Raw genomic sequence first — 13,653 nt, forward strand, 5'->3', positions numbered from 1 at the left:
CCCGCCGAAAGCAAACCTCGGGCTGCGCTCTGTCCCCTGAGGAGCGGAGGAAAACGCGCTGGCCAGCCCTGGTGGCACCGCTCGGCTGCCCTGGGCTCCACCCTGGAGCTCCAGCGAGTGCAGCACAGCAGCCCTCGGTGGTGGTGTGGCCTCAGGAAGCACCGACAGATGAGGCCGCAACTGCTACAGCTGGAAAGAGGTGTCTGGGTTTGGAAAGGCAGGTGTCTGCTGAGGAAGGCAGGAGCCTCCCCTGAAATGCAAAATGCAAACCCCTTCCCTCTGAATTGTTATGAATTTGAGATTAAGGGGCTCTCAGGCAAAGATATGGGAGCAGGAATAGAAGTTCTTTATTGGGGAAAAAATAAAAATAAAATAAACAATGCAGTGATAGAAACCAACCCTGCCAGAGTCAGAACAGGCCCTGGCCCCCTGTGGCTCAGGGTGGTGGCAGCAGTGCCATTCCATGGTGGCTCAGCCCTCCTGCAGGGCCAGCTGTGGCTCTGCTGGAGCAGGGATCCTGGGCAAGGGGGGAGTTTTCCTCTGGAGCTCCAGGGCTGCTGGAGATGGGCCTGGAATTCCTCTGGGAATGCAGGGGAGAAGAAAGCTGCTCCTCTGGGAATGACGTGGAAAGGCTGCTGGGGGGTTCCCAGGGTCAGATTGTATCCAGGCAGGAATGTTTGCAGTCTCAGATTGTATCCAGGCAGGAATGTTTGCAATCTCCGATTGTATCCAGGCAGGAATGTTTGCAGTCTCAGATTGTATCCAGGCAGGAATGTTTGAAATCTCAGATTCTATCCAGGTAGGAATGTTTGCAATCTCAGATTGTATCCAGGCAGGAATGTTTGCAATCTCAGATTGTATCCAGGCAGGAATGTTTGCAGTCTCAGATTGTATCCAGGCAGGAATGTTTGAAATCTCAGATTGTGTCCAGGTAGGAATGTTTGCAATCTCAGATTCTATCCAGGCAGGAATGCTTGGCTCCTCCCCTGGGCAGAGCATCTCCCCGTGGGATGATGGAATTTGATCAGCCATGCAGGGACACTCACTGGCCCATGAACAGAAGATAATTAATAATTAATGGCCCATGAACAGCAGATATCTCCTGGAGGGAGGATTGGTCGTGGCAGAGATAAAGAAAGCTGCCCACTGAACAGCAGATAACCGCCCCAGCTCTGACAGATGGGAACTGAACACCTGAGACCCTTCTGTAAACCCCAGCTGAGGTGCCAGGGCCTCCAGTCCTCTCTGTGTCATGCAGGTAACACCACAGGTGACCCCATGGGGTGTCCCCTCTCTCTGGAGCGGGGGGCAGCTGCTCCCAATAGCAGAGACTGGCCCGTACTGGTGGGACAAGGGACATTTCCTAATCTGTGCGAGACTTTGGACTCTGCCCAAGGTCTTGGACTGTCCTCCCACAGCCGAGGTCAGTGGGGAGGAACGAGGATGGTGCCAGGGCTGGGGACCCACCTGAGGCACTCTTTGTTCTGCTGCTTCCATCGGCACCCCTGCCGGGGAGCTGGGGCATGGTGACAGCACTCTGGAGAACCTTCCAGAGCCTGGACCCCGGGCTCCACCCAGGGAACTGCTCCAGAGAACCTTCCAGAGCCTGGATCCTGGGCTCCACCCAGGGAACTGCTCAGAGAACATTCCAGAGCCTGGATCCTGGGCTCCACCCAGGGAACTGCTCAGAGAACCTTCCAGAGCCTGGATCCTGGGCTCCACCCAGACCCAGGGAACTGCTCCAGAGAACCTTCCAGATCCTGTGCTCCACCCAGGGAACTGCTCAGAGAACATTCCAGAACCTGGATCCTGGGCTCCACCCAGGGAACTGCTCCAGAGAACCTTCCAGAGCCTAGACCCTGGGCTCCATCTAGACCCAGGGAACTGCTCAGAGAACCTTCCAGAGCCTGGATCCTGGGCTCCACCCAGGGAACTGCTCAGAGAACATTCCAGATCCTGTGCTCCACCCAGGGAACTGCTCCAGAACCTTCCAGAGCCTGGATCCTGGGCTCCACCCAGGGAATTGCTCCAGAGAACCTTCCAGAGCCTGGATCCTGGGCTCCACCCAGGGAACTGCTCCAGAGAACATTCCAGAGCCTGGATCCTGGGCTCCACCCAGGGAACTGCTCCAGAGAACCTTCCAGAGCCTGGATGGTGTGCTGGGCTCCCCCCAGCCCCGCAGGAGCTGCTCCCTGCTGGAACCCCGAGCGTTCCCTCCGGCACGGCCGATTCCCTCAGTCCTGGGGACATTTCTCCTGTTGTTGCAGCTCCCTGGGCTCACTCTCAGCCAGTCCTCCAGGGAACACCTTTCCCTCACGCTTGCTGGGAGTCTCCTGCAGGGCCTGGGGGTCTCTGACCTCTTCCCAGCCCCCCTGGCAGTGCCCACGTCCCGGGACAGGATCCCAGTTCCGCGGCTTCGCTCTGTCCAGTTCCATATCTCGGTATCCCAGCCCTGCAGCAGCCAGGCCAGCAGGGGCTGGAACCTTTTCCAGGTCCCACAGGACTCCTGGGGACAGGGATTGGGGGAATTCTCCCTGGCTCTGCCTCTTCTTGGCTTGGCAGGGCCCTGCTTCCTCTGCATCCCTCGCCGAGCGAGCTGCTCTGCTCTTGGATTCCTTCTTGTGAAAAATGCGTATTTTATGATTGGCTTTTTGCAAATATTAAAATTAATATATACATAATTATTATATATATTCTATTATTTTCTAACATATTTATGTTAGAAATTTATGCTGTATGAATTTTCTTGTGTGTTAAATATAATTTTGGGTTATAACATAACATTAAAATAGAAACTGTGCATGTGGGATATTTTTTTAAAAAAAGGAATGAGGTACTCGCACCAGACAGCAGCCACAGGACACCTCAATCTTTCACAGAAAGAGAATTTATTGCTCCATTATCAGAAGAAACGAACTTCTTCTCACCTGGCTCAGCCCTGAAGAGCCGTCAGGATTCAGAGGAAGGAGCTGACACTGCCCAGCCAGAATCCTTTGTTTGAACGGAATTTATGCATTATGCATGAGGAGTATGAATATGCAACAGGCTGTTGTTTTAAGGGTTAATCCTCTGTTAACGTGGGTCCTTTTTCAGGCTTATTTTACCCAGAAAAGGCACCCGGACCGTCCGCAACTCTTTGCTCTTATTGTCTCGTATTGTCCTAATCCTAATTGTCCAAATTTTTATTACTCTAATTTTATTGCTATTTTCATAACCATTTTATTACTATTAAACTTTGAAAAACAAGTGATTGGTGTTTTTCACGTTCTCCTGTGTCGGGGTGGCTGCTCCTGGCACGGGCTGTTCCTCTGGCCCTGCTGCACTTGGGGTGGGCACGGTGCCCAGGCCCAGGCTGGACAGGGCTTGGAGGAACCTGGGACAGAGAGAGGTGTCCCTGCCATGGCAGGGGTGGCACAGATGGGTTTTAGGGTCCCTTCTAACCCAGTCCACTCCATGATCCTGGGTTGTCCCACCCCAAAATCCCCCTGACCTCGGGGCCCAGCCCAGTGCCCACACCCCAAAGTGCCCAAGTTTCCATCCTCGTGTCCCAGCCCAGTGTCCCCATCACACATCCCCATCCCAGTGTCCCAACGGCTCATCCAAGTGTCCCACCCCAAATCCCACCCCAAAGTCCATCCACACAGCCCCAGTGTGCCCTCACTCTGTCCCATGCCCGTGTCCCCACCCCAAAGTCCCCATCCTGCTGTCCCATTCCCATGTCCCCATGTCCATCCCATTGCCCTGACGCCCCCATTGCAATGTCCTCATCCCAAAATCCTCATGTGCCATCCCAATGTCCCCATGGCAGTGTCCCCAGCCCTGTGCCCCATCCAGAGCTGCCCCCCCCCGACTGCCCCAGGAGAGGAGGGAGCCCCCCCGGCACCCCTCAATCCATTGCATATTTTTATTGGATCAAAGTTACAGACCTGGGGGAAAAATAAAAAATAAATAACCCCCCCCCGAGGGTGGGACCCCCCCGGGGCTTGGGGGGCAGGGATCCCCCTGTCTGTCCTGGGGGTCAGGGATATGTACAGGGGTCCGTCTGTCCGTGCTGCGGGGGGCTGGGTGGCACCACCCCCCCCGGGGGGGCCTGGCCCCCTCCTTGTGCCCCCCGCTGCCAGCCAGGGGGGCTGGGGGGGCCCCCTGCTCAGGGGTGGTCCCGTTGTATGGGGGGATCCCCCTGCACGGGGGGGTCCCGTCGAATGGGGGATCCCTCTGCCCGGGGGGGGTCCCCTTGTATGGGGGGACCCCCTGCCTGGGGAGGTCCCGCTGCCCAGGGGGGCTCCGGGGGGGTCCTTGCTGCCCGGGGTGATCCTGGGGGGGTCCCGGTGCACGGGGGGGTCCCCCTGCCCGGGAGGGGTCCCCGCTCAGTCCTCGGTGATGCCCTTGGCCCGCAGCTCCTCCTGCACCCGGGCGAGGTACGTGGGGTCGGGGTACCCGAACCTGGGGGCACAGGGGGGGCGAGTCAGGCCGTGCCCCCCGCCAGGGGCCCTCCCCTCAGCCATGCTCCCTTCCCCCCACCCCAGCTGCCCCCCAGTGCCCCCGGTTCCCCCTGCCACAGCTGGATGCTGCTCCCCAACCCCCCGGCTGCCCACCCAGGTGCCCCCCCAAGTGCCCAGGTGCCCATCAGCCCCCCCAGGTGCCCCCACACCCCCCCTCACCCAGCTGGGGGCAGTCACTCTTGTGGTGGGCGCTGTCCCCCAACCCCCCGGTGCCCCCCCCCGTGCCCCCCGTGCCCCCCGTGCCCCCCGCACAGCTGGGGCCCGCCGGTGCAGTTGGTCTTGTGGTGGATGTCGTTCCAGGTGATGACGTTGGCGCGGCCGGTGGTCAGCGAGGTGCCCACGGTGAAGGTGAGGCGCTGGGCGAAGGCCTTGCGGAACAGCCCCAGCACCTTGTTCCCCTCGGGGCAGTCGGGCAGGTACGCCACGCGCGTGGTGCCCGGGTACCGCACGCCCGGGTTCGGGTGCTCCACCTGCACAGCGCGGGGGACAGGTGAGGGGACAGGGACAGGGGCACAGGTGCCAGTGCCCTTGTGCTGCCAGGGTACCACACACCTGCACGGCATGGGGGACAGGTGAGGGGACACGGACAGGGGCACAGGTGCCACTGCCCATGTGGTGCCAGGGGACAGGTGAGGGGGGCAGGGGAGTGACAATGGCACAGGTACCAGTGCCCATGTGGTGCCAGGGTACTGCACCCCCAGGTTTGGGGGTTCCACTTGCACAGGGTGGGGGACAGGTGAGGGGACAGGGACAGGGGCACAGGTGTCAGCACCCATGTGGTGCCAGGGGACAGGTGAGGCAGGCAGGGGAGTGACAATGGCACAGGTGTCAGTGCCCACGTGGTGCCAGGGGACAGGTGAGGCGGGCAGGGGAGTGACAGGGGCACAGGTGCCAGTGCCCATGTGGTGCCAGGGTACCACACACCTGCACAGCGTGGGGGACAGGTGAGGGGGGCACTGGCATGGCACCCCAGGTTTGGGGGCTCCACCTGTACAGGGTGGGGGACAGGTAAGGGGACAGGGACAGGGGCACAGGTGCCACTGCTCATGTGGTGCCAGGGGACAGGTGAGGCGGGCAGGGGAGTGACAATGGCATAGGTGTCAGTGCCCATGTGATGCCAGGGTACCGGACCCACAGGTTTGGGGGTTCCACTTGCACAGGGTGGGGACAGGTGAGGGGACAGGGACAGGGGCACAGGTGTCAGCACCCATGTGGTGCCAGGGGACAGGTGAGGCAGGCAGGGGAGTGACAATGGCACAGGTGTCAGTGCCCATGTGATGCCAGGGTACTGCACCCCCAGGTTTGGGGGTTCCACCTGCACAGGGTGGGGGACAGGTAAGGGGACAGGGACAGGGGCACAGGGGGACAGATGGCGGGGTCTGTGTGGCCCTGGGGTGCTGCAGCCCCGGGTTCAGGTACGGGGGGCACAGGTATGGGAGGAGTGATGGGCACACGGGACAGGTGCCACTGCCCGAGGGGTGCCCAGGTACCGCACCCAGGGGGACGCAGGGGACACACAGCAGGTAAGGGCGGAGGGACAGGGGGACGGGGGACAGGGGGACAGGGGGACAGGGGGACAGGGGAAGGGCTGGGGATACTTCACCTGCCCGGGCTGTGGGGGGGCAAGGGATGGGGTGACAGGAGGGATGGGGATCAGGCTGGGGGCACCCAGCAGGGCTTGGGGCACCCAGGGGTGTTGGGAGCACCCAGGACTGTTAGGGACACAGGGGCATCTGGGGACACCAGGGGTGCCAGCAACACCCGAAAGGATTTGGGAACACCCGGGGACACCTGCCAGGATGTGTGGGTAGCCCGGGGATGCTGGGTACACCCGGCAGAGCTGGGGGGCACCCGGGGGCAGTGGGGACACAGGACTGGCTTGGGGGTATTTGGGGACACCCGGGATCAACCATCAGGACCCGAGGGTGCTGGGGACACGGTACCGTGTGCCGGGCCACCCAACAGGATTTGGGGACACCTGTGCTGGGGACACAGAGGTGGACTAGGAACATTTGGGGCAACCAGGGCCACTGGGGGCACAGGACTGGGTTGGGACGCCGCTCGTGGTTTAGGGGCACCCAGGGGTGCTGGGGACAACCAGGGGCGCTGGGGGCACCCACTGGGGCGCTGGGGGCGTAGGGCTGGGCCAGGGCCGTCCGACGGGATTTGGGATCGCCCGGCACCGACCTTTCCCCCTGCGGGCTCACTCACCCCCTGCACGCCGGGCGGGAAGACGTACTGGATGATGATGGTGCCGAAGGCCTCGTAGCCGGGCAGGGGCAGCGCGGCGTCGCGGGTGACCAGCATGCGCCCGTCGGGGGGCTGGTTGCCCACCAGCTGCCCGTAGAAGCGGCCGCAGACGGGGCAGGCGGAGCGCACCTGCAGCGCCCGGGCGATGCACTCCCCGCAGAAGGAGTGCCGGCAGCGCTCCAGCGTGCGCGGGCCCCGCATCTCGCCCAGGCAGATCGGGCACTGCCGCTCCGGCTCCTCGTCCCGCGCCGGGCCCGCGCCGGGAGAGCCCGCGGCGCCCGCGGGGGGCTCCGGGCGCGCCCCCGGCGCCTCGCCGTGCCGCTGGCTGCGCTTCTTGAGCTCCTTCTCCGTCTCCTTGAGCAGCGCCTTGAGCGCCTTGCGGGCCGGGCAGAGCCCCGCGCCGCCCGGGGCGCCCGGGGGGGCGGCGCAGAGCTGCAGCACGTACAGCTCGGGGGTCTCGCCGTCCACCAGGATCCGCACCCGCGCCTCCTGCGCCAGCAGCGCCAGGCGCGCGGCGCGCTCCCGCGTCACGAACTCCCACACGCGCTTGGGCACCGTCACCCGGCTCTTGGCCCCCGGGGCCCCGCAGCCCGACATCCTCGAGAGCACGAAGGACACTGCGGGACAGCCCCGAGAGCGTCAGCGCCCGGGAACCGGGAACCCCGAAAGAGCCCGAGCCCCGGGCACCGGCACCCTGAAACAGCCAGGAACCCCGGGAACCGAACCCCAAAACAGCCGGAGCCCCGGGAACTGGCACCCCGAAATAGCCCGAGCCCCGGGAACCGGCACCCCGAAACAGCCAGGAACCCCGGGAACCCGCACCCCGAAACAGCCAGAGCCCCGGGAACCGAACCCTGAAACAGCTGGGAAACCCGGGAACCCGCACCCCAAAAGAGCCAGGAACCCCGGGAACTGACACCCTGAAAGAGCTAGGGAACCCGGGAACCCACACCCCAAAACAGCCGGGAACCCCAGGAACCCGCACCCCGAAACAGCCGGGAGCCCCGGGAATCCACACCCCGAAAGAACCAGGAACCCCGGGAACCCGCACCCCGAAACAGCCGGAGCCCTGGGAACCGAACCCCGAAACAGCCCGAGCCCCGGGAACCGAACCCTGAAACAGCCGGAGCCCCGGGAACCTGCACCCCGAAACAGCTGGGAACCCCAGGAACCCGCACCCCGAAACAGCCGGAGCCCCGGGAACCAACACCCCGAAAGATCTGGGAAACCCGGGAACCCGCACCCCGAAACAGCCGGAGCCCCGGGAACCGAACCCTGAAACAGCTGGGAAACCCGGGAACCTGCACCCTGAAAGAGCCGGGAGCCCCGGGAACCGACACCCCGAAAGAGCTGGGGAACCCAGGAACCGAACCCCGAAAGAGCCGGGAACCCCGGGAATCCGCACCCCGAAAGAACCAGGAACCCCGGGAACCAAACCCTGAAAGAGCTGGGAGCCCCGGGAACCAACACCCCGAAACAGCCGGAGCCCCGGGAACCCGCACCCCAAAACATCAGGGGATTGAACATGGACACCCCAAAACACCCAGGACTGGGCACGGGCCCCCGAAACACCCGGGGATTGAGCATGGACCCCAAAACACACATGGGCACCCCAAAACACACGGAGATTGAGCACGGACACCCCGAAACACCTGGGACTGGGCACGGACACCCCAAAACACCCATGGGCACCCCAAAACAGCCGGAGCTGGGCACATCCCTCAGGACAGGACCCTGCTGGCACTGTCACCCCACTCCTGCTGGGGCCCCCACACCCCGACATCCTCGACAGCACGAATGATGCTGCAGGGGCACCCCAAAACTGCCAGGCTGGGCACGGGCACCCCGAAGCCCAGGGACTGGGACAGAGCTCCCGAAAACACCCACGGACACCCCAAACCAGCAGGGCATGGAGATGGACCCCCCAAAACCCCCTGAGCCCCGACCCCACCGCCACCGCCACCTGGCTCCTGGTGGCCCCCTGCACCCCGACATCCCTGAGAGCACCAACAACACTGGGGCACCCCAAAACTGCCAGGGATGGGGTACGGGACCCCAAAACTGCCAGGGACGGGGCATGGGACCCCAAAACGCCAGGGACTGCACCCCCACTGGCACCATCACCTGGGGGCCCCCACACACCCCAAAATCCCTGACAGGACAAACATGGGGGGGACACCCCAAAACCATCAAGGGCTGGCCGTGAACACCAAAATCTGGGCATGGGATCTTCAAAGCCTGAGACTGAGCACTGACCCCCCAAAACCTCTCAGAGCCTGGGCATGGACCCCCCAAAATCCTCTGAGACTGGGTATGGAACCCCAAAAACTGCCAGAGACTGAGCATGGACCCCCAAAATCCTCTGAGACTGGGCCCCCAAAATCCTCTGAGACTGAGCATGGACCCCCAAAATCCTCTGAGACTGAGCACTGACCCCCCCAAAACCTCTCAGAGCCTGGGCATGGACCCCCCAAAATCCTCTGAGACTGGGCCCCCAAAATCCTCTGAGACTGAGCATGGACCCCCAAAACTTCTGACACTGGGCATGGACCCCCCAAAACCTCTCACACCCAGGGAATGGACCCCCAAAACTTCTGAGACTTGGCATGGACACCCCCAAACCCCTCTGAGACTGGGCATGGACCCCCCAAATCCTCTGAGACTGGGCATGGACCCCCAAAAACTGCCAGAGACTGAGCATGGACCCCCCAAAATCCTGAGACTGGGCATGGACCCCCCAAAACCTCTCACAGCCAGGGAATGGACCCCCAAAACTTCTGAGACTTGGCATGGATACCCCCAAACCCCTCTGAGACTGGGCATGGACCCCCCAAATCCTCTGAGACTGGATATGGACCCCCAAAAACTGCCAGAGACTGAGCATGGACCCCCCAAACTTCAGACACTGGGCATGGACCCCCCAAAACCTCTCAGAGCCTGGGCATGGACCCCCAAAACTTCTGAGACTGGGCATGGACCCCCCAAAAACCTCTCAGAGCCTGGGCATGGACCCCCAAAATCCCCTGATCCTGAGCACGGGGGCTCCAAGCCCCCAGAGCCTGGGGACTGTGGGTCACCCCAAAACCCAGAACGTCCGAACATGACCCCCCAAACCCCTCCGAGCCCGGGCACTGAGGGACCCCCAGACCCCCCAGAGCCCGGCCATGGCCCCAGGGGGGCTCCTGAGGGGGCCCAGTGCCCCCCACCCACCCACGGGGCCACTCGGGGTTAAACCTGCCCTGCCCTGTCCCCCGAGGCTGGGACACCTCGGGGGTGTCACCACACACCGGGACGCCTGGGGGTGGGGGTGAGGGTTGGGGGGTCCCCAGCACCCCCCTGCCCATCCCGCGGGGTGCCCGAGGGGGATCCCCTGAACCGAGGGGTGCCCGAGGGGGGTCCCCAGAACCCCGGGGGGTGCCCGAGGGGGGTCTCCAGAACCCGAGGGGGTCCCCAGAACCGGGGGGTGCCCGAGGGGGTCCCCAGAACCCGGGGGGTACCTGTGGGGGGGTCCACAGAACCCGGGGCGTGCCCGAGGGGGTCCCCAGAACCGCGGGGTGCCCGAGGGGGTCCCCAGAACCGAGGGGTGCCCGAGGGGGGTCCCCAGAACCGGGGGGTGCCCGAGGGGGTCCCCAGAACCCGAGGGGGTCCCCAGAACCCGGGGGGTCCACAGAACCGGGGGGTGCCCGAGGGGGTCCCCAGAACCCGAGGGGGGTCCCCAGAACCGGGGGGTGCCCAGGGATGAAGGGGGAGGTGCTCTAAGGGGGTCCCCCAGCCCGGAGGGAGGGGTCCAAAGGGGGTCCCCAAAGCCAAGGGCCGTGCACGAGGGGGGGTCCCGGGCCAGGGGGGGTCCCCAGAGCGGGGTGTCCCCCACACCCACCTGGTGAGCCCATGGGGGACACGAGCGGAGCGCGGCGGATCAGCAGAGCCACGAGCCCGGGGCTGGGGGGACACGGGGGGGTTACGGGGGACCCCCACCACCCCCAGACCCACTTTGGGGGCTCGTCAACCCCCCCGGATCCCCCCCCCCCACTGCCCAGGTGACCCTACAATAACAACAGCACCGTCACCCCCCGTGTCCCCAGGGGACCCCGCAGCCCTCCCGGGGGGGTCGGCAGCTCTTGGGGTTCCCCCGACCCCCCCGGCCCCATCCACCCCCCCGGGCCGTGGGGAGGGGCCCGCGGGGGCTGAACGCGCCGCTGCCCCCCGGTGTCACCCCGGTGTCACCCCGGTGTCCCCCATCCCCCCGGGGCTCCACGCGGGGGGGGCAGGGTGGGGGATGGGGCCCGGAATGGGGGGGGACAGGCCCGGGGGGGTCGCGGTGAGGCCCGGGAGGGTCCCGGTGAAGCCCGGGGGGGTCGCGGTGAGCCCGGGGGGTCCCGGTGAGCGCGGGGGGGTCCCGGTGAGGCCCGGCGGGGTCGCGGTGAGGCCGGGGGGTCCCGGTGAGGCCGGGGGGGGGTCGCGGTGAGCCCGGGGGGGTCCCGGTGAGGCGATGAGGCCGAGGGGGTCGCGGTGAGGCCCATACGGACGGACGGGCCCGCCGGTGACAGGACAGGCCCGGGGGTCCCGCTGAGGCTCGGGCAGAACAGGCCCGGGGAGGGGCCCGGGGGGGTCCCGATGAGACCCGAGGAGGGGCCGGTGAGTCCCCATAAGGCCCGGGGGGGAGGCCGGGGGGGTCCCGGTGAGGCCCGGGGGGGTCGCGGTGAGCCTGGGGGGGTCCCGGTGAGCCCGGGGGGGCCGCGGTGAGGCCGGGGGGGTCCCGGGGAGGGGCTCGGAGGGGTCCCGATGAGACCCGAGGTGGGGGGCGGTGAGTCCCCATAAGGCCCGGGGGGGAGGCCGGAGGGTCCCGGTGAGGCCCGAGGCGAACGGACAGGCCCGGGGAGGGGCCCGGGGGGGGTCGCTGCGGTGCGGGCAGCGGCAGGCCCGGGGCGGGGGCGGCGGGCAGGCGGGGTGTTGGGGCAGGCCGGGGCAGGCCGGGGGTGCCGGGGCAGGCCGGGGCAGGCCGGGGCAGGCCGGGGGTGCCGGGGCAGGCCGGGGTCCCGCACGCACCGGGCCCGGGCGGGCGCAGCATGGCGGGCGGCGGCGGCGGCGGCGGCGGGGGGCGCCCTGCGCGCGGCCGCCTCACGTGACCGCGCGGGGCGGGGCGGCGCCATGGCAACGGGGGAGGGGCGGCGCCATGGCAACGGCGCGCGGGGCAACGAGGGGAGGGCGTCGCCATGGCAACGCGCATAGGGGCGTGGCCACGGCGGAGCGGGGCGGGGCGGGGCCTGAGCGGGGGGGGTGGAGCTGGGAATTTGGGGGGTCCCCGGGAATTTGGGGATCCCCAGGAATTTGGGGGACCCCGGGAATTTGGGGATCCCCAGGAATTTGGGGGACCCGGGAATTTGGCGATCCCGGGAATTTGGGGGTCCCGGGAATTTGGGGATCCCCAGGAATATGGGGGACCCGGGAATTTGGCGATCCCGGGAATTTGGGGGTCGCCGGGAATTTGGGGGTCCCCGGGGTACGAGGGGCGCAGCGGGGTCCGCGGGGCCCAGGGAACGGGGCAGACTCAGTGCGGTTCAATAATTTATTTCTCGCTACAGAGCGGGGGAAGGAGCCCCGTAAATGGGGTGGGGGGGCGACACGACACCCCCACAAATGGGGGACAGGGGTGTCATACCCAGCACCCCCCCGCTCCCCTGGGGGTCCCACCGGGCCGGGGTCCTCCCCTGCCCCCCGGGAGCTGCAGTAAAGGGGGGGGGGGGGCTGTGGAGCCCCCCAGGTCCCACACTATGGGGGGGGCAGCAGGGAGTGTCCCCCAGCCTCATTTGGAACAGGGGTGGGGGCGGATGTCACGACTGGGGGGGGCCCTTTTTACCCCCCCGGGGCAAGTAGTGTTTGACCCCCTCCCATATTTGGGAGGGGGCAGAAGGGTCCCAGACCCCCTTGAGTGGGGAGGGGGCACCCCAAACCCCCCCAGGACCCCCTTAGATGAAGTTAAGGCACTTGAGTAGTGAAGCCCCACTTTTGGGGGGTGCTGTGGGGTGTGGGGGGCACACCCCGGGGGGGTCTTGGTCCCACGGTGGGTGGGGGGCTGCCGAGCCCCCCCTCAGGCGAAGATGTTGGTGATGAAGTCGAGGAAGCGCTTGGCGTACTGCTCGGGGTGCACCGTGGAGATCTCGGCTCCGGCCTGGGGGGCACCGGCTCAGGACCCCCCCAGGAACAGAGCGCTGCCCCCAGGAACGACCCCCCAGGCCCTCAACACCGGCACCCCCAAAATCAAGCACAAGACCCCCAAAATCAGCCCCGGGACCCCCAAATTGGGGCACCGGGACCCCCAAAATCAACCCCGGGACCCCCAAATTGGGGCACCGGGACCCCCGAAATAAACCCCGGGACCCCCAAATCAACACCGGGACCCCCAAAATCGACCCCGGGACCCCCAAAAGAGCCTCGGGATCCCCGAACCGACCCCAGAACCGGCCCCAGGACCCCCGAATTCAACCCCAGGACCCCCCAAACCGACCCCGGGACCCCCAAATTGGGGCACCAGGACCCCTGAAATAAACCCCAGGACCCCCGAATTCAACCCCAGGACCCCCCAAATCAACCCTGGGACCCCCAAAATCAAGCACAAGACCCCCAAAATCAGCCCCGGGACCCCCAAATTGGGGCACCGGGACCCCCAAAATCAACCCCGGGACCCCCCCGAATCGACTCCGCGACCCCCAAAAGAGCCTCGGGATCCCCGAACAGACCCCAGAACCGGCCCCGGGACCCCCGAATTCAACCCCAGGACCCCCCAAATCAACACCAGGACCCCCAATAGAGCCCCGGGACCCCCAAAATCAAGCACAAGACCCCCAAAATCAGCCCCGGGACCCCCAAATTGGGGCACCGGGACCCCCAAAATCAACCCCGG

The 13,653-nt window shown here is 65.6% G+C and overlaps 1 protein-coding gene across 1 annotated transcript; it reads right to left on the reverse strand.

Moving 5' to 3' along the window:
• Positions 1-3,890: 3,890 nt before the first annotated feature.
• DTX3 (deltex E3 ubiquitin ligase 3) lies at positions 3,891-11,917 on the reverse strand. The gene is made up of 5 exons (XM_038164414.1): positions 11,799-11,917; positions 10,630-10,691; positions 6,714-7,369; positions 4,755-4,972; positions 3,891-4,443 (listed from the first exon to the last, which is right to left on the reverse strand). The coding sequence occupies exons 1-5, from the start codon at positions 11,900-11,902 to the stop codon at positions 4,368-4,370; spliced, it is 1,116 nt and encodes a 371-aa protein (XP_038020342.1). The 5' UTR covers positions 11,903-11,917; the 3' UTR covers positions 3,891-4,367.
• Positions 11,918-13,653: the final 1,736 nt, after the last annotated feature.

This window comes from Motacilla alba, chromosome 29, assembly GCF_015832195.1.
Source record: "Motacilla alba alba isolate MOTALB_02 chromosome 29, Motacilla_alba_V1.0_pri, whole genome shotgun sequence".
In the NCBI taxonomy this organism is placed as follows: Eukaryota; Metazoa; Chordata; class Aves; order Passeriformes; family Motacillidae; genus Motacilla; species Motacilla alba.